Raw genomic sequence first — 24,363 nt, 5'->3', positions numbered from 1 at the left:
TCACGAAGCGTCGGATGACGCGGCGTCGGGCTTACGCTCCGTGAAAACCTACACTTACATCGTGGATGATGTACACATCCAAGGGTATACATGATGTAAATCATGGTTATACTGTCCGAAAGCAGTAGAATTTAATAATCATTTCCTTAGCTTATTGAAGAAAACAATAGGCCGAATTAACTGTTTACCGTACTTTTTCGCAATGGATACAGAACGTAAGTAAGACCATAATTTTGAAACTACGAAAACATGTTCATCAATGAATTGATTTTACTTAGGGCTAATAAAGAAGAAACTACGCGCCAAAAAAGATGGCAATATACTTCAATTTGCCGAGGCTACGAATAGCTTAGCAGATCTATACTTTCAACTTGGTCGATTGGATGATGCTAGAGAAGAATATACCGAGCAAGTTGAAGCTTGTCGTATCCTTAACGACAAACTTAGCCTCGCTGTCGCTCATCGCATGATCGGAGAGATACACTTATCTCTTGAAGATTATCAACAAGCACTAAAACACCAAAAACTTTACCTTGGTATGAGATTTCATTTTCTTTCAATCTCCCATCTTCTAAATCGATGTAAGAATGAATATTTTTAAAACAAGTAGTAAAGTCACAGACTAGTCGGTCTATGCTTCATCACTACATTTTTGAGCCAGCTATCTTGTGCAAAGAACGTAGGTAACCCATTGCAAATTCCATGCAATTTGCAAGCATAATATCAACCTTTGTGCAAATTAGCTAATTTTACTACCACGTATGTAGTTAGTTTTGCAATCATAAGATGATCAGCAGTAATAAGCCACAAATTTGCCGCAATTATGCAGCATGTCATGTAATTTGAGTATTGTACAATGTATGATCTCTCACTTGCGCCTAACATGCTGCTAATTTGTGTATATATTTTATGCAATAATCTCAGTCAAAGTGTGATATCATATATTGTAATTCACTTGCAGCTTATTTGTGGTCATTATTGTAATGTAGTAGTGAATTGCATGCAATCTGTGTTGATCAAAATACTGTAAGTTATGAGGTTCCATCAATGCTATCTGGGAAGCTTGAGAGATAAATCAACTGAAATTACTTATGTTCAAGTATGAAAAATGAGGAAAGATGTGTGGTCTTAAGTACGTTTAGTAAATTAAGTCTGCTACACCATACACCAGAGTATTTTGCATCTTTCTTATTCATTAAATATTACTCGCAAGCGTTTATTATAAATTTTGTTTGAATTATTTCTAGGCAATAAAAATTGAGTGTTAAAAAATTAGAGCCTGGTGGATATAAAAGGTTTGCCAGTTACATTAGTAATAGTCTATCTAATGCAATTTGCCACAAACAGGCCTTGTATCGATAACCAATAATTCCAAGAATTCATTCTCTGAACACTTTGGGGAAGCTAGTGCCAGTAGTATCCAAATGTGCTGAACATACTACTAAAATCCAATACAGTCTTACACAAAAGTTCTCAATAAGTATTAGATTTCCACAATATTCAATAAAATCTCATAGAAATAAACGTGAGCATGTTTAGCTGCTAACTCTGGTTTTTGCTGTAGCTTAAACTCAATTGTTCACATGCTATTACATAAATTATAATCAAATTAAACAGTAATTTAATTTTACGCCTTATAGAAACAGTTGTTATTGGCTTCTTAAGTTATCCTCCAGAACTCAATTGCAAAACAATAAGAACTGCATTGACTTTAACTACCTTAATTAAGAATCTCTCATACTTATAATTTTTACATACCAAAAATTAATGAAGAAACAAGTTTTCATACTTAAGTAGGTCAGCTTACAATAAATTGACATCACCAATCACAGGGCTGGTGGCCAGTTACTTTTCTCGCTATTGGTAACTTTTTTCAACGGAGTCACTTTTTGTTACTTTTTCCAAGAAATGGTCGTTTAAGTCACTTAGTCGGTTGTTATTGAGTTTCATGCAGAAAAAATATGGTTGTACAATTTTTTTCGTACACGATATCAACTACACAAAATTCTGTTTATTAAGTATTATAATCTTTTCAGCAGAAAAATTGGCTTAAGTTCTATTTATAAGAATCAACCATAATTACGTTGTTCATTGTTTCTGTATTGAAATGTTTTGCCCGCAAAAAAGTGAGTTCATAAATCATTGCTATTTTTCTTTTCTAACTCATTTTCTACATATCGTGTGGAGTGATAACTTTTTGTAATGCAGAAAAAGATGTGAAACACCAGGAAAACTCGTATACAGTGGCATAATTGAAAATAGGACTTTTTCTGATGAAATGGATAACACTGTAGTTATACTTTTCGTTTAATTACAGGGCAGTAATTAGTTTTGATCAGTTACTTATGAGTCACTTTTTTTAGGTCTAAAAGTCAGGTTTCTCACTTTTTTCAGATAACTTTACTGCTACAAGCCCTATAATCATTAATATTTTATTTCTTTCACTGTTCAGGTAAGTTAATATCATGAACTCACAACCTCGTTATCCATAAATCTGGACCTACTTCAAACTCATTCAATTAAATATAAAATACATTATATCATTTGTACAAGACTTATTGTTAGATATTTGAAAAGAAATATCGCCAAACAACAACTTTTTATTTCTGACATAGGGTTCTGTAATTTTGCATATCACTTCTACTGCACACCGTATAATATTGCAGACTAGTTTATGGCCTCACATAATTTTCGACTGGAGTAAAACTAACAAAACTGATGATTTCATTGTCCAATGGAAGTATTGATCATTAAGCATTTTTTTATTTTCAATTACTTAATATCTGTAACATAATACCTCAAAATTCGTGAATCTCTACAAATTTAACACTACTTGGAGAAATAATTAAAATTTAGTTCTTTTAAGTAGCGTTTGACCTTTGAACAATCTTTGAAATAATTGGAACTTTGCGGATTTTTAATACAGCAACCATAAAGCACTAACTTTTGCATACTTGAAATGGTTTGTGTTAGTGAATACCCTTGAATAATATATTAATATGATTGATGGGACAAAACAGAGGGAGCCCAAGAAATGAAAAATGAACTGGAGGAGCAGCGGGCATTTGCTACATTGGGCAGAACTTACTTTTGCCTGGCTGAAAGATTTCCAGAAAAATCTGATGAGCAAATTGACGCGCTTACCAACGCTAAGAAGGCCTACGCGAAGAGTATGTTCCTATGTGATAAGTAAGAGTCATGTGATAACTAAGATAAAGATCATTTTAATCCATCCATCATTGTTGAGAAATAACCCCAGGATTTTTGAAGTTAAAGTTTGTAACAATGGTGCAATGATGCATTTTTATGAAAAACCGTTACTTTGTTCGATACATATTGTCTAAAATTCATACACGGTAACAAAAACATACTCGAAATTTGAAAACTCAACTTCTTCAAAGTCATTCTTTGATGAAATATAATAATTGTTTTTATTCACCTTATTACTTGAACTTTACTAACTGTGAATTTTTTTTTTCCAATTGATTAACAGTACGAACTTCAACTTTATGATTATACATGACTTTTTCAAGTCTGGTATCGCTAGACATCTGTAATCTTAGAAAAATCCTGAAAAGTCCCTGAAATTCGTGCGTCAATTTTACCAAAGATACTAATGTAAGTTATCTAGAAAATATTGAATTAAGAAAAACCGAATTTCATTGATATAATAATAAGATTTCAAAATCTTACATGATTGCCCCAGGCATAGATCTCAGAAATAAGTAGGGGCTGAATTTATCTCAAATGCCGTAATTGCTTGTAACTGAAGTATGTTCTTCCTAGCCCAAAATATACGTCCATTTATTTTGGGCGAGGAAGAACATACTTCAGTTACGAGCAATTATGGAATATGACCTCTGCTGGTCTGTATGATTTGAAATAGATTCAGCCTAGAGATAAAAGAAAAATTTTTGTATGAAACTTGAAAGGTTTCCAAGAGTAAAGATAATGCTGCTATGGATCAACTTGTGGAGCATGCAACTTTTTGCATTTTTAACGACTTGTTTGGCATAGGGTACACATACTTTGGATATGAGTAGCTGCCAGTGAGATCAAAGACAAATTTAAAAATGTCACAAAAAATCCAATTTTTTTTTCTCATCGGTTTTCGTTTTTTTTTTTATTTTTTTATTTTTCATCAACGTTCACTAAACAAATTTATGAGCCAGACTAAAATTATGGAGAACTTGATATCATTTCAACTCTCCAATTTGGTATCCACAAGAAAACTTTTCAATGAAGGCAAGGGACGATTAATATGTGCAGAAACTCAGGACAGAGTAAAAAACAATTTCAGGCAAAGTTAAATAAAATTAAAGAAAAAAAATCAAAGTTTTTTTATTACCTACATCTTTATGTTTGTCTTTGATTTCACCATCACTTGTTAATATCTAAAATACGTATACCCTCTTAAAAATCAGACGTGATCTGCTAAATCTTATAAATAGCATACTCCATATGTTGCACTGCATCAGCTTCAATTTTCCCCCTTGAAACATCCATGTTTCATATAAAACCTTTCCTTCCAACTCTGTATGTTTCTGGGATATACGCCTTGGGCAATTGAAACCACCCATCCTATGTTTTCTGTTGGTCAATTTAAAAACCTACAGGGCTCACAGTGCGTCACTTTTCCCATGTTTAGTCACGTTTTTCTTCAAACCAACTTCTTTCTTACCATCAATCAAGCAATGCCATAACGAATTATTTTTACTCAGAAAAAGTAAACAATGATGAAAAAAAATTAACAAATTATAAACAGTAAAAGATGATTACGTTAAAATACTATTCTTTACAATTTTTGCACTCTCAGCAATGAAAGGAACTTATTTAAAATAATCATTGTGAAAAATAGGATTTTAGTCCTGATCAAGTCCTTGAATTTTATGTATCGACTTTTACTAGACACTCTCAGATAACAAAGTGGCAAAAGCAAGAGTGAATAATTTTTTTCACCATGAATAGCATAATGAAAAGGAAACAAAATAGGAGTTTAGCTTATCAACAATACTACACATTTTATTAGCAGCTGACTACTGAAATAGCTCGGCATTTCGGCCAAGAGGGATTACATTTGACTCCATTAGTTGGCTAGACTCCTTGCATTTCTCATAAAAGTTTTGTTTGCATTTATAATATTTTTGTATCTTATCGTACAAATGACAGTGATAGCACTAAAAATAGCTATTTGTGATTATTTTGAAGTTTGAAATTAACTTATTTTATGTAATAAGGCATAGCTGAAGATACAGCTGAAGCTTGTAGTTAATACTAATACAAGGCATTGAGAACCAAGAATCTGGATTTTGTCTAATCTTAACTAACACCGGCACACAAAAAAAAAAATGGTCTATACATTTGAACAGACCCACCTACCTTTATGTATTTTGACGCGCTGAATCCGAATCTGAGGTCCGTTTGGTCCGTACACCCTCAAAATTTTGAGAAAAGTGCAAAAAACCGTGAAAAATGGAAAAAACTGCAGTTTGGTAATAAAAAAAATTTCTAAATATAAATCATATAAGTTTTACATGTGATTCGATCCGCTGAGTATAAATATGAAGTTTATTTTGCCTGTAGGCCCTTAAAAATATAAATAAATTGCAAAAAATCCCCAAAAATTGCTATAAATTGTATTTACAGTAATAAAAAAATTGATTAAACATAATTAAATTTATTTCTCACATATTGTGATGCACGAAATCCAAATAAAAAATCTGTTAATGTGAATCAGTCAGAAATTTACCAAAAATCGTTCAAAAAAGCATAGAAAGATAAGGTAAGGAACGAGCGTTATCGATTTCGAGCTGTTGTTCATTTGTGTCGAACTCTTTTGTCTTCAAATGACCTACGCAATGGTTTTCTCTTTCGTTTTTTATTGTCCTTCGTTACGTCTTTCTTTAGCGTTCAGCAAAAATCTGCCATCATGTTGATATTCCACTTCCCCTGATAACGATAAAGCTCGTTCCTTACTTTATCTTTCAATGCTTTTTTGAATGATTTTTGGTAAATTTCTGACTGATTCACATCAACAGATTTTTTTAGTTGGATTTAGTACATCACAATATGTGAGAAATAAATTTAATCATGTTTAATCAATTTTTTTATTACTGTAAATACAGTTGATACCAATTTTTAGGGTTTTTTAGCAATTTATTTATATTTTTAAGGGCCTACAGGCAAAATAAACTTCAGATTTATACTTAGCGGATCGAATCACATGTAAAACTTGTATGATTTATATTTAGAAATTTCTTTTATCACCAAAACTGCACTTTTTTGCATTTTATACGGTTTTTTGCACTTTTCTCAAAATTTTGAGGGTCTACGGACCAAACGGACCTCAGATTCGGATTCAGCGCGTCAAAATACGTAAAGGTAGGTGGGTCTGTTCAAATGTACAGACCACTTTTTTTTTTGTGGGCCGATGTAATTGTACCAATTTTTGCTATTTAAAAGAAACGTAACACGTTTGTCTGCTAAATTTAGTTGCTAGCTACAAGTCCAACATCTAAGTAGAAGTATTACCTGTGGTGAATATTTTCATACGAAATTTGTTTACATTCTTAATGAAACAGACAAAAGTTTCCCATAATATTTTTGTAATCATTTGTAGTTTAATATAATCGAGATTATTCTAGAGAAATAGAATATCAAAATCAGGGTAAAGAAATTTCGATAAGTTGTGTATCATGTTTAAGTGTGGATCAGTATTTCAAGGAATCAGCTACACTATTAGCATGCTTTTATGTTGATTCATATTCTTCAATCGATCAAAACAGACTTCTGATAGAGTGACGCATGTGAAGTAAATTGGTTAACGCTAGTCCAATATTCAGTTTTTATATGCCTTCACGAAAAGCCTCTTACAGTACAAATGCATAAGGATGATTGGTGAAAAACTTTATTTTTGGTCTCACATAGTCATAATAGGGCATTCCAAAAAATTTCGACTCGTCCCTGATTCTCATCCATTCCGACTTTCCAATTTATCTTTTCTTTGAATGCCCTTATTCTAGTTAACACGGATGAGTCTTTTCTAATTTGTTCAAGACTTAGTTCAGATAGAATGAATGTTTCGAAACCCCCACTTTCAGTCTTTGCTTGTTTTTCAAACGACTAGTTCGTCACCAAAGCATTGCATGCAGTAGCATTTGCTTCCTATTGATATTATCTATTTCTGATTGTATGCTTTCTTTCTTTTCATGATCTCATTATAGTAGATGTTTTCGACCTCCATAGCCCTAGTTACTCATCTGGACTGGGGATTAGTATAGGAAGTTGATAAAATCACGGGTGTGGTGGTCTTCTTTTATGATTATCATTTTTTTTTATTGAAGTTTCGATCAGATTTGGCCAGCCATCCTCAGAGGTGAAAAATTGCTTTTTTTTTCAATATTTGAGATATTGTGTACTTGTATCTTTGGTGTACCGTAAAGAAAACGCGCTTTTCTGAAAGCACAGGATTTTCAAGAAATACCTACTACAGTTAAATAGTGAAAAGAAAAACTCTAAAACTTGATACATGAGTAAATATTTTTGTCGGTACAAGGAATGCTGCCTTAAATAATCTAAACTTACAATAAGCACAAAATCCAATATTCGGTGATGAACATATTTTATCACTGAAATTATATGTTTCAATCCAGGATGAAGAATCTCATGTATTAAAAGAACTATTTTCTCTTTCTCTGCCTATCTCTTCAGACGTTTTCTCTTTCGACATTTTGGTAATAGCTGAAAAACAAGCTGTGACTAAGAGTGGTAATTTTAGAAAAATCGTGAACCCGAATAAAGACTCCAAAACATCAATTTAAAAATTGAAAGGGGTCCAGCTCAGAGACCAATCGAAATTTTGAATTATAGATTTAACTCAAACCAAACAACAAGCAACACATTCCGATTATTCTTGACTAGATAATTAATGCTTCGCCATTAACATAGGAGATTTTCAAACCTATACAATTACGTTTGTAATCATTGTGCATACATCACATAATTTTTTAACGAAATCTTAGTACCTTTTGTCATTGAAAATACGTAATGATTAATTTTAACACTAGGTCATTAATAAATTGTAAATACTTCCAAAAGACCCTCTCACTAAGGCGCCAAAATGTCAACTGACATGTTTTGTTAAATTTGTCATTGATCAGTGATACCAAAAACATGTATGAAAAAGTAATAAATTTTAGTTCCAAATCATATATCAGCGTATGATATCGATGGTCATCGTTATTATGCGTGATGCTGAAAATCTAGAGGTAATTCAATGTTTAATAGTATATTACATGGCCCATTAGAATTTATTTGCTCATCGAAAATCTTATATTTATTTGACATATGTGGGGTTAAAAATTCGCAAAATACACTGTTCAGTGAATATTCAGTTGCACTGTTTCTCACACAATTCTTTATCTTACTCTTATTGTAGATTTCTCTTCATAATAACAGAACTTGATTCAAAATCGCTGTCGAATTTACTAATCTCAGGCCAAAAACTTGTCCAAACTTCCAACACCTTTCCAAAGATATTATATTAATGTAATTGTTTTATTTGTTTATTTTTTTGTTATAACAAAGACTTCAGGGCATCCCAAAGGCGGAAATGGCAACCATACGTGCACGTCTTCTTTTAAACTGGGGTCTCGTATTAGATGCTCAGATGAAGCCGCATGAGGCTATCAACTTGTATAACAAATGTCGTTTGATATGCTCTACATACAACTTGAAGGAAGATGAGCATAGAGCTTATCTCGCACTTGGATCTCATCATGAAAGACAACACGACAAAGAGAAGGCGCTCAAGTATCTGGAAATGGCAGCTGAAACTGAAAATGTTTCTATGAAAGCAAATGCTCTGCTAGCTAAAGCAGAGTTGTTGTTGAAATATGGTAATTGGCTGAATGCTCGCAAGGATTTGGTAGTGCTCTTCTCAATCAAAGATCTACCCCAGTCAACCCGAGAACAAGTAGAGAAACTTCTTCGCATTGGTCAGTTGAAAATTCACTCACTTTATTTTTGTATTTTATTCTATTTTTATGCATGACAACATAAACATACTTTTCTCTTTTTACATACAGCTGTGACTCTCAGCAGAACTGAAAATATGGTGAATAGTGATATTGGAAATATCAAAATCCAAAAAAACCGATTTCAACTTTACGAGAAGTTGGGAGACGCAGCTGCAGCTGTCCAGTGCTATGAAAAGGCATTGGAGTATTACAAAGAAATGCTTGCTCAGGCGGAAAAGGAAAAATCCTTTGACGGAATTACAGCAGGACTGATTTCCTTAGCTCAGACTTTGAAAGATCTAGGTCGATATGAGGAGGCTTACACTTATGCACAAAGAGAGCTAAGCATGTGCTCTGATCCCCGTGAAGCGTGCAGATCAGCCCTGTTTTCAGCCGATCTCTTAGAGTCAACTGGTGCGACAAGTTCAGACATATGTCGCGCTTACGAACTAGCCCTATCAAAGGCTACGTTAACCAGTATTCCATCGTTAGAAATAACAGTTCTGAAAGCATATCTCCATTATTCAGAAACCCAGACCTTGAAGGATACTGAAGAAATGAGAGACAGACTGAACCAGTTACTCGATACAGTACCAGAATTCGATAGCGAAAAGGAAAATTCTGAAAATCTCGATATTGGAGCTGATGTGGATCTTGATAAACTCTCTGACTTGGATATACCAAACTGCGAAGAAAACAGTAGTTCAATGAGACTGAAATCAACACGAAGTAGTCGTACGGGCTTGGTTATAAAAAAAAACGAAAGAGGAGAAACACAGCTTCATATAGCTTGCATAAACTGCAACATTGAACGAGTTCAGAAACTAATTGATGATGGACATCCAACAGACATAAGGGATAACTTCGGATGGACGCCGCTACATGAAGCAGCTAATCATGGTCATGTCGAAATAGCAAAATTGTTGTTAAATGCTGGAGCTGATGTCAATGACCCTGGAGGTTCTAGCTGTGAGGGAATTACACCGCTACACGATGCGGCAAGTTGTGGAAACTTTTCTGTTATGAATTTACTGATCGAATTTGGAGCAAATATTTATGCAGTAACTGAAAAAGGTGACACAATTCTCGACTCTCTTGAAGACTGGCGAAAAAGAGCTAAGGAGTTATCGGGCCTCGATAAATCTGAGTACGAGCATATGCACAGTAAATTATCTCAGAAAGGTGTGACAAGAACGACGGTGAAAAAAAGAATGAATATCACCTTGGAGAGGAAAAGCTCACATTGTATAGATGTGCTTAAAGAAGAGGAAAATGAAAATACAGAAAGACACAATGTCTCAGCTGGTGAAGTTTACAAACAGACGATAGATAATCTGCGCAATAGAGGAACACGGCTAGGTCCATTTATTAAATCCGCAACTTCCCACAAAGATCTTGCACCTCTTCTAGATTCTGATCAAGTACTGCTAGATGAATGGCTTGATGATGATATTGGCCCCAATTCAAGCAAAAAAAAGAATAATCGAACCGATCTTCTATTTACCGCGAAACGCAAGTCTGCAGGTTCAGCACCAGTAGAAAGGAAAAGCAAACGTCAAAGAACTGAGGTGAACAGTAAAATATTGTCTTCCACTTTACAAGACAGTGAAACAGAAGAAAGTTGCGATAGCAATAGTGCTGAGATATGTGAAGTCATTGAGGAACCTGACGAGGTTAGAAGTTTAAAAAAACAAACCACTCTTTTATCACTAAGCTTTTCCAGGCATTCAGTATCTTGCACTCAATCGCCAAGTGCTTATGTCGTATCAAGAAGTGGATCTCAGCAAGTGCAAGCCAAAGAGATGAATGTAGAGGTTTTAATTGAAAAAAAATTGTTTAAATTGCGGCTCTGCGTCTCGAACGAAAACAAAATCACTACCGAAAGCATCATACGACAAGTCCAAAAAAAATTTAAAGAAGAAACTGGATGCACGCCAGATTTTAACCTTATCACATCTAACGGTGATTCAACAATCTCGCAAAGTACAATTAATTCCTGTTATCTGAATTGCAAACCACTTAGCTTGATTGGCAATATTCGAAAAATGGATATCCCTCCAATCTCTGATCGATACAAAACGATTTGTAGCAGCTGCAATATTGGTAAGACTATTACTGTACTTCGTAAAAAAAATTTACTGAATGGCTATACCAATTTATTTTATTATATGAACTACTGAATAGAGCAAAATTCAAGGCGGTTTGTTTTCAGCTATAGATGAAGGAACTGTAAAATGCCTGAGAACGTGCGAGAACACTTCCACATTTCGACTACGAGGTCGTGAGACATTAAACAGCGATGTATTTCCACTATTAAAAAGTCTACAGTACCAGATGCATCTGCAAGTCTTGAACATATCAGGAGTAGAACTCAACGACTTCGGAGAGATACTAAGTAGCAGCTTGGAGCAGTTAACTTTATTGCAGGAGTTACACCTGCGCTGTTGTGATATTGATTTGAATTGTCTGTCTCAATTTAGGCAGTTCCCTTTGCAAACTCGAGTACTAGATTTAAGTTATAATCCTTTGGGTAAACGAGCATCACATCAATTACATACGCTTTTGTCCTGTTTAAAAAATTTGCAAACTTTGAATATGAGCAATTGCGAAGTGGAAAATATCTTTGCAGGCACAAGCAACGCTGCCTTAAATAATCTAGACTTTGCACAAAACCCAATAATGGGCGAAGGACTGCGATCTTTATTGCAGCCTCATATTTTATCACTGAACTTATCTGGTTCGATTCAAGACGGAAAATCTCGCATAATAAAAGAACTGTTTTCTCACCCTAGATTTTCACTCGCAACATTAGAATCATTGGATCTCTCAATGTGTGACTTATGTGATGATGATTTATCACGCATTCTTTCACAAACAGCTAATCTTGCTAAGCTTGTGATAAACGGCAATATTAAACTTTCGAAAAAATCTTTATGTGACGTGTTACAACACAAACCAACACTGTCATATATCGACTTCAGCGGATGCTCTGAGATAACTGACCCCCCCGATTTGGAAGTTTTTATCTGCCATCCTGAAATTTGTACTCTTGTGGTTAGCATGGCATCTGAAGTTCAACAGTCGTGGCTGAAGCTATGGGGTGGTCAAGGTTACATACAAACATTACCTCACAATGTAGTGATATTTAACCATTATTAATTAAATAATTATTAAGGGAACTTTCAAGCCTTAGAAATCCTGATTATTGTTTTCAGATAAATAGAATATATTAAACATGAAGAAAGCAATTTTTTGTGTTGATTGACACATTCTTCCAAATTGTAACTACTTTTATTTACATTGAATATTTATACTCATGTATACCTTTACTTCAGAGGAAAAGTGTACATTTTGTTGCCAATTTTACAATTAATCTTGCTGACTTCGAAACTGTGTAAAAAATGCTCAGCACAAATACTGTTCCAACTTTCATTCAGAGCAGGAAGCGAAGCATTCAGTTTTTCCTTTACATCTCCTAGGCACCATAGGATGCTGACATGAAACGACGCGTCCTATAGATCATGGGAAATGTAACACTGCTTGTAACAGAGACTAAAAAATACCTACGAACACTGTACATAATAGCAGATTTAAAGTTTTATAATTAAAAAAAATGTAGACCACGGACATTTTCATTACACATGCAATTACTTTCATGACTAAAATGAAGAGACTCACCTCATAGAATGATGGTAGCTGATACTCTGCAAGTATTTTATCAATATTTATCACGAATTGTTTGAGGATTTTATTCCTGTCTTCACACCGTAAACCAAGAAATGTTCGAGTCCTATCCTCGTTACAGTATACCTTCAAATCCCTAAATTCTACCAATATTTCACCTGTAGATTGACACAGCTTCTGTAAGCTATCTACGAATGATTCAATCCAGTGAAATTTTAGAACCAAACACCGAGTTAAACTTAAATGGAATTCTGTAAAAAAGTTCAAAACTTCCTTAATTCCAATCTGTTGTGGTAGTTCCCTCAACCATGAACATATTGGGCTGTAATCAGGATCTGCAAAATTTTTCAATTTGAATTTGGACATTCATATGTATATCTAAAAAATTTATTATCATTCAGTCCATATTAAATAATGCATCAAACTATATTTTATGCGTCAATTTACAGTTAATGTAAACAAGTGTTGCCCAGTTTCCACGTTCATGTTTAAAAGTTCTTGTTCGCCCATCATGTTGGCTGGGATCATCGTGAACATCTTCATGATGTTTCGTACCTTTCAATGACAATATACTCTCAGGAACCGAAAATCTGAAATGATACATCGACCTTCTACTAAACAAGCATCTCCATATTCATCAAGGAATCCAATGAAACTTTGTAGGTATACACAAAAGTGCAAAAATGAAACGTATATTTTTATGTCTGTTAAATTTTGGCTTTAATACCACATTTGCTCCTCCCTCTATAAAAATTCAAGCGATTAACAATAAATCAACGGTAAGAGGAACCCAGAAATGCTGATTTTAAGTTATTCAAAACCATAATACAAAATAAATCTACAATCGAAATGCGTTATCAAAAATTTCAAAGTAACTTTTTCCGAAATCGACTTTAAACCACAACAAAAGATTGGAAATACTTTTTAAAAATCATTGAGGCAAATGGAAATAAAAAAATGTGCGGAAATTTTGAGCAACTTCTTTTGGTTAAAATTGATATTGCACATCTTTCATATTTAAGATGTTTTTGTTAATCGTTGTGCTGATTGGTAGATTTTTTAGAATAAAGGGGGAAATATTTTAACGCTGAAATTCACCCGTTGTACACGAAATTTGCACCAGTTTACTGTAATTTCATTCGATTCAGCACTGACAGTTAGGAATGCCTCATAACACTACGCCTAACCTAACCTAACCTCGCAAAACGAAAAAGCACACCTTTGTAACAGATTCTTTGCAGAGCTTGAAATTTTGTCTCTGTTTATTTTGGAATCATCCTGGGTGTCGGAATCCTCAGATTCGGATAGGTATGACCGGATCATATCTAAACCTGCCATTTCAGTTATTGTTGCCAACTCAAAGTCTGATCAGTCATCTTCACTTGTTGAGACCACTGAGTCCCTGGTGCCCCTGGTGGCACACTCACAGGATTAATCCTTCCCGGTTACGACTATTCAAGATTGAATTTATGGTGATTGACGAAAAAAAAAAAAACAAGACAGATCATGTTCGGTGATGGATTTTAATTTATTATTATTATTATCATCGATAATATGTTACAAAGATCAGGAATAGCACGTACTTCGTCATCCTGTCATGTGAACAGGACATATTCTATAATTAAGAATTCACTAAAGTGGGGCGAAGATATATACACGTGTTTCTACCCATTTTATATGCGCCCAGCAAATGTGCCTGCTTCAAGTTGATCGTTCCATTTCTCGATCCATGCGTTGGGACACAGTGAAGTATAAACTTTTTTGAAATACTGGCAGGGTTCATAATCTTCACCGCGAGCTTTCTGGCAGCGATGGAAGTCCACAAAGCTGTGCCAGCAGTGTCTGTTTTCCAATAAAATGAAAAAAAAAAACCAAAACAAAACATTATTAGTACATTAATTCAAATATAGTACAAGATTGGTATAAAACAAAAGACGAAGCAATTTGTTTGTTTTTTTCGGCAGATAAATCTAAAATTTTGTAACTACGTTGATACCGATCATATGACTAGAACCAAAAAACGGAACATGTCTAGAAAATTTTGAATGAAACAAAAACTTTGTCAAATAAGTAAACATTCGGCAGAATATCAAATAATGCCTAAAACTTATTAAATTGAAATATTTCTACAAGCTATCAAAACATTGTGATATATTCATTCGCAAATTATTTCGTCGATATGTTACATTGATTTTATGTCAACTAGGTGGGACAGACGTTTTCGGAGAACATTGCTATTACAGTGGGTTCAGCACGAATACTGATATTTATTATGTTGGATTCTTTTAGGTATCAAGATTTTGAAAATGAGCTTTTATAATTTAAGAAACGACCATTTATGCCATTTACAATATGAATTTTATTTTTTCAGACGTTGAGAACCTAGTTCAAGTGATGCAAAATAGTATTTTGAATCTTGTATAACATATGAGCTTGAGTAAGATTTAAATATGAACACATTCACGCATACCAGGTAATGCGTTCTTCATTATAGTTGAGCAGTTTCAACATTTTTTAATTCTCTGACATCACTATCTAAGACTCCTTGCTTCATAGCAACCCTGTTGAGTGATTCACACTAATCAAACGATAACAACGATTTGCTCCAGTATTGAAAATGATATACCTTGCACACTAGTAGAGCAGAGTATTGTACATTTCTTATAATTTTCATGGGCAAGAATTTTTTGTTCAACTATTGGTTGCCTGTTAAATGTTTGCAGAATTTAGTTGCAATTTTAGAAGTCATTCTCGATATTGCTTTGAAAAATAAAATTTTTTTCAAGTAATTAAGCTCATACATACTCGTGCATATCCCAAAAGTTGCACAATTCGAAAAATTAAAAATAATCTTAAATTCACGAAAATATTTGAGGTGTGAGAAGGTATTTCAAAGTTTCTCACCTGGTTTGATTCTGATTGGGAAATCTCGGATCGAATGGCGCAGTTTGCAATTTGTCAGCAGTTAAGATAGCCTCAGGCATTGTAGAGCGGTAAGTTTGCTGAACAATTACAAGATAGTAGTTACTTCATTATTTTAAAAAGAGATCTGAGTATTCCATAAAATGCATAACAGATAGCAGGTCTAGGTAGTTTGTCGTCTCGGAAGTAGCTCACAAGGAAGGCTCGAATACGTATTCAGCTAGTCTCTCTCGCTCTCTAGTTTGTAATCGCTCGGTTGCTTACGTGGCTATTAATTTTTTCGACAATTTTGTACATATGTATATCTTACTGTAAAAGACTGGTAAAGTAGCAATGTGGAATGGTTGGCTCAGCTGAGAGCGTTACATTACTTTGTTTTCAATGCTTTCCTGTATTTTAATAATGAATAAAATAATAAAGTCAAAGCGACAGACATGTATATTTATTTGACCAATGGTCTGGTATTATCTTCTTCTTGACAGCACACTTCACGATACTTCTTCACCTCTGCCATATAAAGCGACCAGGCATCTTTCGGTTGATCAGTGATGGGCTCACTCTTCGGTTTGGCAACCATTCCGGTCTTCAGAATTCTTCCTCCTCGTCTTTTGCCGACCATGAGCGGGGGAGGAGGAATAGTTTTTTCATAAAGAACAGAGGCTGACGAGGTAGCTAGAGAGAAAGAAGAGCTGGCTAATGGCTGTGGTGTACTAACTGGCTGCATTTGTTCCTGCATTTTTTTGAACATCTCCATGAAGCTACCATCATTTTTAAATGCATTCGGCTGCATGGAACTGTAAGGCTGTGAGAGAACAGGTTCCGCAACATCTTGTAGCGCATTAGACTCATATAATACTGTTCTATGATGCCTCCTGCTATCCCTATGCCTGAATCTGTCTCTACTTTTATTTCGGCTTCTACTGCGCCTGCGTTCGTTTGATCTTGACCTTTCCCTTGATCCAGACCTCGAGAATCTATCCCTTCTCGCGTGCTTCCTAGACCTTTCCTTATATACTTCCCTATTCTTGTCTTTATCTCTTGATCTAGAACGTCTATGTGACCGCGTCGATGAAGATCTGGACTGGCTTCTTTTTTTTCTCCGCCGTTCCACAGGAGATTCACCCTTAGACAATTTGTTGCTTTTGTGTATTTCTGATGCCGATGAAGGAGATGGCGACCTGCGTAAGACGATGCCACTCCTGTGTCTATTGTGGATGTCATCCGCAGCGAATCCCGAGCTATATGGAAGGGGCGAGGGTAGCGTGGGAGGAGATTCTGAACTCTGCTGATGCCTCACCCCACGATCAACACCTTTCGAGTCCATGGTGAATGGCTATAATGCACCTCTTCACGCTGGGTGGACGAACGGACACACCTACAAGGATAGAAACTGCCTTCTATAAGTACATGACATGCAATCATCTGCAATGCCGAGACAGAGATTCGCGGAATACATGGGTTAATGTATGAACATATAGGTAGATACTGATACAGGTGATGCATCCTATACACATGTGACACACACTGAATAACAGTTTTTAGAACCACTCAACTTCACTTCAGACAAACAGTGCAGTTCATAGTTACTTGTAGGATGCGTAAAAATAGATTATTATCTAAATTCATCTTTTTTCCAATGCAATGATAACAACAGTTTTTTTTAAGGTCAATTCGACAGCCTTTAACTTTTTTCGTTGCAGTTTTTTACGAAAGCATTTACAAACCTCCCAATATTCTGAAATCTGGGTGTTTTCAAACATGCCTTATTGTGGCGCTTCAAATTGCGTTGCTTACTGAATATTGGCAAATATGAAATGCTATTGGATTCGACTCAATGTCAGCTGTGACAAATGGTAGAATGAAATCGGGATTGAGAAATCGGAGTGCAAGCTGATAGCTATACATCATTGGGTAAATAATCAGCTTAGTTCAATTTGCGATAATGTAAAAATTTCGTGAAATTTACTGAACAATATCCCTCGGTTAGAGCACCATCAAGCGACCGAAATCGCTAATTGAGTGCGCAGGATTATGAAGGACACGCAGGTTTCACAAGATGAATTGCAGAAGACCAAAGAGAGCGAGAGAGCGAGAGAGAAAGACGTGGTGTGTTTTCTGTAACGGTATTACTCATACGTTGTTTCCTAATGTGCGACTCAGTTAGATGCTTGTCCTTTACGATATAATTGCAAAATAGAACCAACCAACTTCAGCGACTGTATCATACAAACGTTCCGAGCATACTTCCGTCGACGTAATAGACCCTGACTACAGTTTAATTATTATAGTAACTGAATAAACAATTTAACGCGTGATACTGCCTAAATGACCATCTAATAACATCTAAGATTAGCCAGATTATTTCTATAGCAATACCTGTTTCGGCCCTTCGATGAAAACAAAATGGCTACTGAACAGTCGAGAATCAAACAGGAGCTGTTACGTCACGCTACACTGCCAGACGTTCGCTGCTGAGCACCTGAGACTGCTAACAAGTGCTAGCCTGCAAGAGGTGCGTTCCGAAATCTACTTCCAGCTTTGGATGCGTTCCAAAATTAGCTGGCAGTGCTAAGAATTTCATAGGACAGAGGCAGAACTACCCACAAACTTCGCAGTGCAAAAGAGACAAAAGATATTTGACACCGTTGGGAGCTAATATCGGAACGCACCCTTTTGTGACGTCGTAAGGTACCTCGTGAAAATTTCCAGATGCTAGACATTAGAATCGATAAAAAGGCCGTGTTCGAAAATTGACTGTCGGTACCGTCAGCAATCTTTCATCTCTTTTGCGCTGCCGAGTTCATGGACAGCTCTGTCTCTATCCTAGGGAATTTTCAGTACTGGCAGTCAATTTACGAACACGGCCAAAGCAGCAGCAGCAGCAGTTTTCCCCTATCACTTCCGACGTGAGTTTCTGCTGCTCGCAGTTCAGTTTTTCGAGCGACAAGCCACAAGATCACAAGAAGCCACGACCTATTTCGGGTACGTTCCGATATACACTGCGAGCACTGTTCAGTGCTCTTACTGGGGAGAAATTCGTTCCGTTATAGACAAACAGTATACAGTCGCAGTATCCTAGGGAAATATATGACGTCATAAATCGTCGCCATTTTTCTACTGTGAACACTGGTGCTTTCGAGGTAAGGTGCTCTCAGTGCTTTGATCACGTGATCAACAGCGTTCAGAAATTTAACAGCTTTCACTATTGATAATTATTATTATTGAATATTGTCATTCAAAAATACCGGCCGTTAAGGTAGTACCGTGACATGTAAAGGACACCAATAGTCAATGGGTATTGTTTTCTTTCTCACTCACTAGTGCTGTCTGTCTTTACCGACTATCGCTCACTTACTTCCACTCACGTGAATCATCGCAAGTCACCAACTTTAAAAGTTATTTACAAAAAAATGAATACCGCTTGTTTATGTTTTTTTTTTAAAAAATTACTTGTTATATCCTGAATTGATAATTCTCAGTTTTTGAAAACAATCCTAAGAAAAATATGGCTGTTATTAAATAAAATGCTCACTCTAACTACGGTCGGGATAGGGAATACATGTTAAATGTACGACTTTCGATTGCTAATATTTCAAAATTTAGTACCGCAAGGACTATTAATAAAAATTCCTATGTATAAAGGACACTTCAAATTATGTGTATTCAAAAATTGAAAGATATTGTAAGAAAAGTGATTTATCACGGTACTACCTTAAAAACAAAAATGGAAAATTTGAATAAATTGTGTTTATTGCAGTGTGAAACAAATATTATGTATGAAATGAAAGCAACGCTAAAAAATGTCGATCACAGTATACTGTACTGCGTTCCGTTTGAAGCAGTAACCAGTATAGCTAACTATAAAGGAACGGCTTCGCAGTATACTAAATTGACGTCACACCTTGCAGTGCTCGCAGTGTATATCGGAACATACCCTTCATGAGCAGCGCTGCTACTGCGTAAAATTACCAGACTGATGCTAGTGAAAACTAGTAAGTTACTAATCCACTGCTGCTTTTTACTGCTCATGAAATAGCACCCTAAGCGTTCCAGAAAATATCTCTATTTCAGTGGTCACCATATACCGATAAAATATTGAAATACAGCGGGCAACGGTTATTCTATAGCTCTAATCAAACCAACCGAGGAAGGAGGAGGAAGGAGTAATTGTTAAATAATAGATTTAAATTGGCTTACCTTTAGAAAGTGATCTGAATATGATGAACGCAACACAGATTGGTGAGAGGGTTTAACGGAATGACGGATTTGGATATATTTGGATATTTTTATGAACTTGAATTTATTTTACAGTTCAGATTTCAAGTCACAAACAACGGGGTTACTAGTGTTAGATTTTGAATTGATATAACATAATGTAACGGGGAGCTCGCTGGAATTTAGACGGAGTAACTTCGTAGGAAAAGTTTCAATGCAAAAGGCAAAAGGATCTTACCACGAAATTGTACAGAGGACAAGTTAACTAATATAGTGGTATAAACCAAGAGTATGATCCGATAATCGGTATCCGTTTTTATAGGAATAGGTAACTGCGTAAAACGATCCCCCTCTTTAATTCTTTGTCAAACTACTCTGCGCACCTTCCCCCTTATTCTAGGAATTAAAACTAGTGTACAATATCTTCGTCGCATGTTCGCCCGTGATCTTTGCTCTTATATGTGTTCCACTGATATATATGTACACTGGATTGGATTAAGCGTGGTGCCGTCACGCCAATTGAACGGTAGCCATTTTGTACAGATTCTTATCACTTCAGATATATATATATATATATATATATATATATATATATATATATATATATATATATATATATATATATATATATATATATATATATATATATATACGTGATATATGTATGTGTATATAATCGATTGCGACGGAAAATTACAGTAACAATTATTGAGGTAACAAAGAGTACCTGCGTTTTTTGCAAAACAAAGCAATCAAAATATCGTGGGCGATCATTTCACAAGTGAGGATACAACGCTCAAGCGTTCTGCAAATGATAACTTGCAGAGGTTATGTCAGCATACGAAGTATTTACTAATTATATTTAACGAGTATTATAACGTACGAATCTTGTCAGTAAAAATTCACAATATTTGAATTATGAACCGATCTTATTATAATTGAAATTGAAAACTCGGGTATTATTGACTCAGGGATTAAATTATAATTCGATATGTAGATTTCCCGTGAAAGATGTGTTGCGCGTTCAGCATTGGTTAGAAGAAATGAAGAGGAAGGACTGGAAGCCAAACCGAAATAGCACATTGTGTTTAGCTCATTTTACAAATGACTGCTTTGATAGGACAGGATTCCTAATTACATCGAAAAAGAACAGTGTACCAACTATATTTGACAACCCAAAATCAGAGTGTTCATCTTGTCACCGATTAAAGGAATATGGACGTGGCTATTCATTCTTCAAGTAAGTACCGTTACTCAATGCAACATAACGTGTGAATTAATAAATTTAAACTTTGCTTGTTATGTAGGTTCCCATTGGATGAACCTGATATTATGAAGCAATGGATTGCAAATATAAACATTGGACCGTGGTCTCCATCAAGTGATAGCTTTCTGTGTTCCGACCACTTTGAACTCTCTTGCTTTCAGAAGAAAAGTAAAAACTATATAACTTTACGAAAAGGCAGTATGCCAACGTTATTTGGTGAGATCTGAAACTATTAATCCCTATTAGGGCAGAGAAAACTCAGTGTGCATAAAGACACGTTGATGTGATGCACTATTGCGTCAATGCCGTCAAAGCGGTTAATTACCTACAGATTATAAAGTGCTCTGTTACAGAAAAATCGTGTGTGACACATTTCTGTGTATTTCCATTGTCGTTATTTATTAGTAACTTATCTGTAGGTGAAAACTTGCAGCAGACCGAATTTCAGGATGAATCCGATCGGCCCACCACAGTGAATGTAACCAAATTACATGATCACCTACACATTTGTACCTGATTTGCATGCTCAGATATGTACATCTTTTTTATTTTCTTTTGATTGTGCTTGTAACTTTTTCTTCATGTGAATGGATTGTGGATTGATACTACTAATTATATTACGGTTGTGGTTTATCGCACGCAACTCTATAAAAATGCCTTAACGTTTGCAAGGAATGTTTTATTCTCCATATTTTTGAATAAAGTTTTTACTCACCCAATTCGATATAATTTAATTCAAAACTTTTTTCACATGTCTTAAGCTCCACTTTGATGATCAATGGATGGTAAATGGATTCCCTAACGGTTGAATTAGTGTTATAAAAATTTTTGAATAATCCGTATGGAATTCAGCCCACCATAGGATAGAGGATAATGGACGGAAACTTCTTAGAATTGAGGACTTCTTTTGAACATGAAGAAAAATCACGCTTAAATACAAGTTTTTCGTCATATTATTTAATGATCTTTCACATCATATAATTGTAAATAATAACATACCTTCGAAAAAATGATTTGTTCTTCATTTAATGTATCAAACATTATTTTACTCGTCAAAAACTTTTTTGTGTGACGAATATATCGTTAGACCTAAATAGCATATATTACGCAGTTCAAATCTAGCGCGCATTTTGTGACAACTTTCTGTACAAGATGGCGGAAATTAAATTGTTCAATTGGACGCACGAGCTTACACGTAGAGTATACGGTAATATCCAATCCAGTGTATATATATATATATCAGTGATGTGTTCTCCAGGTAGGGTTCTGTATGACTCCACATGAGAGATCTGCATTACCTCCAAAAACTTGGCAGTGCAAAAGACATAAAAATATTGTTGGCAGCACTGGGAGATAAATATCGGAACATAATGAAAGAACAACATATACGAGCGTTCCGGTCGGATGTTAAAGGTCCGTCGTTCTACTATTATTATATTTGAGTGGATTTTCATAGCTGCATTTAGTACGTGCTGAGTGCGATTTTTCTCGGATTTCGCTCCTGCTGCTAGCTGAAGAGTGGAGTAAATTGCACTGTCAGGAACTTTATTCGGCTCATGTTCACGGTCTTAAGTACAGGTCTGGGAAATCGGTTAACTTTAAGTGGTTGAGTCATCATCCGTGTGACCAAACTGTGTTTCCCGTTTGTCTATTAGCTGCGCTATCGTACTAAGGTATTGTATGGTATAAGGAGTAAGGTGTGCTCCATAGAGGACCAATTTTCGTACAAGGCTGCGCATTCTGCCAGTTAAGGTCACGGCAAGTCATAGTAAGCCTAGAGCGCATGCGCACGCGCACGTACTAATGACAACATAACCTCAACCGTTGACTGACGAATATGAAGACAGTTACCCTTATGGGCTTTGGTGTGACAACCGAAAATCGTCGCGCACATGCGCCCTCTAAGGTGTTCCAATGGCAAGGTTGCGAAGTTATTGCAGAACATCAGAGGCAGCCCCCTGACACAAGCTGCTAAAAGTGGTTCGCAAAATGTCCCTCGATTCTGCCGCTAATCTCCATTACTAGTGGCGCTAGTAGTTGTCTGACGAGCTTGCGCGCGGTCAGCGAGGGCAGCGAGTGTGTCAGAAGTCTACTAGCGTCACGTAGAGGAACTAAAAAACGGGGACAAAACGCGTACAATTTTTTTAGTATACGAGCAATGTTGAGTGTCAGGGGGCTCATCAGATGCTTACCGATCACGACATAATGTTGGTTGCAAAATAACCTTTCGAGTAACACAGTCTTCGTAATGGCAATCCCAAGTCCAAACTTAGCTTGCGCGTACTTACCGAGTTACAACGTTACCGACTTGTCGGCGATACAAGAAATTAATACAGTAGAACCTCGATTATCCGAACCCTCAATTATCCGAACGATGACTTAGTTTATCCGAACGCTCAATTATCCGAACGTTGGCGCGGAAGATACATTGTTGCTCGCTGCCACCGTACAGCCGTGAGTAACCATGTATCGTTGTGAGAATCGTGGTCATGCAAAGGCGCATATCGAGCGTGTTGAAACGCGTTTTGTTTCATCGAACGTTGTTAGTCCGCTTACGGAGATGCGTCGCGCAGTTTCAATATACCTATGTGAATCATATGTTTACTGGTATGAAAACAACGTCCTCGAGTTGCCGCCGTTAACCGACAGATAGCGTTGCCGTCGTTTCGCCATGATATCCAAGAGGCGTATACGTTGGTCTCCTGCATCGCAGTCAAGAATATCGCTGCGGGAAGATTTCGCCGATCAATGAGATTGAATTATTTGGTGCATGCGCAGCTTATTTTCAAGTTGCGAGTGATTGTCCTGGTATATCAAATAAACACCAAAAATGGTGTAAAAAACTGGAGACAAGTACATTTACGTAAGTAGATTTATCTATATCCCCACGAAAAAAAAATGTATAATGAAACTCTAAAAATACACAAAAAAATTGTGTACAAAAATTTGAATCAAGTCCGCTCTCATATAATAAAGTATATATAGTCTTTTACATATCCTTTGCAAAAAGTTGTGAAATAAATTGATAACATCTGAAGCATGTGTCGCTAAGCACATGTGGTTTGCTGATTTAACGTCATTCATTTTTTCAATCATATAGTAATTACTGAGCTGATGTGTTTCAATTCAAAAACGCAAACATCTTATTCGATGTAAAAAATGTAAAAAATGTAATCAAAAAAATAAAAAGTACTAAGAGAGTTCAGCTTTTTCTCTAAAGCATGAAATGATAGTTATAAAATGTATGATAGAAAATAA

The 24,363-nt window shown here is 35.6% G+C and overlaps 4 protein-coding genes and 1 long non-coding RNA gene across 11 annotated transcripts; 2 read left to right on the top strand and 3 right to left on the bottom strand.

Moving 5' to 3' along the window:
- Positions 1 to 12,644, top strand: LOC124298899 (tonsoku-like protein). Of its 5 annotated transcripts, none has more exons than XM_046751565.1 (6): positions 1 to 215; positions 279 to 536; positions 3,021 to 3,189; positions 8,587 to 8,996; positions 9,087 to 11,120; positions 11,215 to 12,644. In XM_046751565.1, exons 1-6 carry the CDS (start codon positions 203 to 205, stop codon positions 12,174 to 12,176), a joined length of 3,846 nt encoding a protein of 1,281 aa, XP_046607521.1. In that variant the 5' UTR covers positions 1 to 202; the 3' UTR covers positions 12,177 to 12,644. The 5 variants fall into 5 exon arrangements, with proteins under 5 accessions (XP_046607521.1, XP_046607613.1, XP_046607884.1 ...); XM_046751657.1 differs by having other exon boundaries at positions 3 to 215; positions 11,230 to 12,644; XM_046751928.1 differs by lacking the exons at positions 1 to 215; positions 3,021 to 3,189 and having other exon boundaries at positions 418 to 536.
- On the bottom strand, positions 12,282 to 14,048 carry LOC124299986 (U6 snRNA phosphodiesterase). The gene is made up of 4 exons (XM_046753601.1): positions 13,921 to 14,048; positions 13,149 to 13,291; positions 12,696 to 13,036; positions 12,282 to 12,529 (listed from the first exon to the last, which is right to left on the bottom strand). Exons 1-4 carry the CDS (start codon positions 14,037 to 14,039, stop codon positions 12,344 to 12,346), a joined length of 789 nt encoding a protein of 262 aa, XP_046609557.1. The 5' UTR covers positions 14,040 to 14,048; the 3' UTR covers positions 12,282 to 12,343.
- Positions 14,049 to 14,210: 162 nt separating this feature from the next.
- On the bottom strand, positions 14,211 to 18,156 carry LOC124300183 (cytochrome c oxidase subunit 12, mitochondrial). The gene is made up of 3 exons (XM_046753978.1): positions 18,000 to 18,156; positions 15,606 to 15,703; positions 14,211 to 14,543 (listed from the first exon to the last, which is right to left on the bottom strand). Exons 2-3 carry the CDS (start codon positions 15,683 to 15,685, stop codon positions 14,375 to 14,377), a joined length of 249 nt encoding a protein of 82 aa, XP_046609934.1. The 5' UTR covers positions 15,686 to 15,703; positions 18,000 to 18,156; the 3' UTR covers positions 14,211 to 14,374.
- Positions 15,995 to 17,977, bottom strand: LOC124299940 (serine/Arginine-related protein 53). The gene is made up of 2 exons (XM_046753457.1): positions 17,590 to 17,977; positions 15,995 to 16,998 (listed from the first exon to the last, which is right to left on the bottom strand). Exon 2 carries the CDS (start codon positions 16,945 to 16,947, stop codon positions 16,066 to 16,068), a length of 882 nt encoding a protein of 293 aa, XP_046609413.1. The 5' UTR covers positions 16,948 to 16,998; positions 17,590 to 17,977; the 3' UTR covers positions 15,995 to 16,065.
- A 2,144-nt stretch (positions 18,157 to 20,300) lies between the features above and the next one.
- LOC124300232 (uncharacterized) lies at positions 20,301 to 21,638 on the top strand. 3 transcript variants are annotated; one of them, XR_006907193.1, is made up of 5 exons: positions 20,301 to 20,364; positions 20,538 to 20,619; positions 20,836 to 21,078; positions 21,146 to 21,321; positions 21,525 to 21,638. It is a non-coding gene; the product is annotated as an uncharacterized LOC124300232 (long non-coding RNA). The 3 variants fall into 3 exon arrangements; XR_006907187.1 differs by lacking the exon at positions 20,301 to 20,364 and having other exon boundaries at positions 20,468 to 20,619; XR_006907191.1 differs by lacking the exon at positions 20,301 to 20,364 and having other exon boundaries at positions 20,468 to 20,619; positions 21,146 to 21,273; positions 21,525 to 21,632.
- The last annotated feature ends 2,725 nt before the right edge of the window (positions 21,639 to 24,363 follow it).

The sequence above is a fragment of the Neodiprion virginianus genome, chromosome 1 (assembly GCF_021901495.1).
Source record: "Neodiprion virginianus isolate iyNeoVirg1 chromosome 1, iyNeoVirg1.1, whole genome shotgun sequence".
Taxonomy (NCBI): Eukaryota; Metazoa; Arthropoda; class Insecta; order Hymenoptera; family Diprionidae; genus Neodiprion; species Neodiprion virginianus.
The sequence above is the reverse complement of the archived record's forward strand: the minus strand, read 5'-3'. Positions and strand labels throughout refer to the sequence as shown.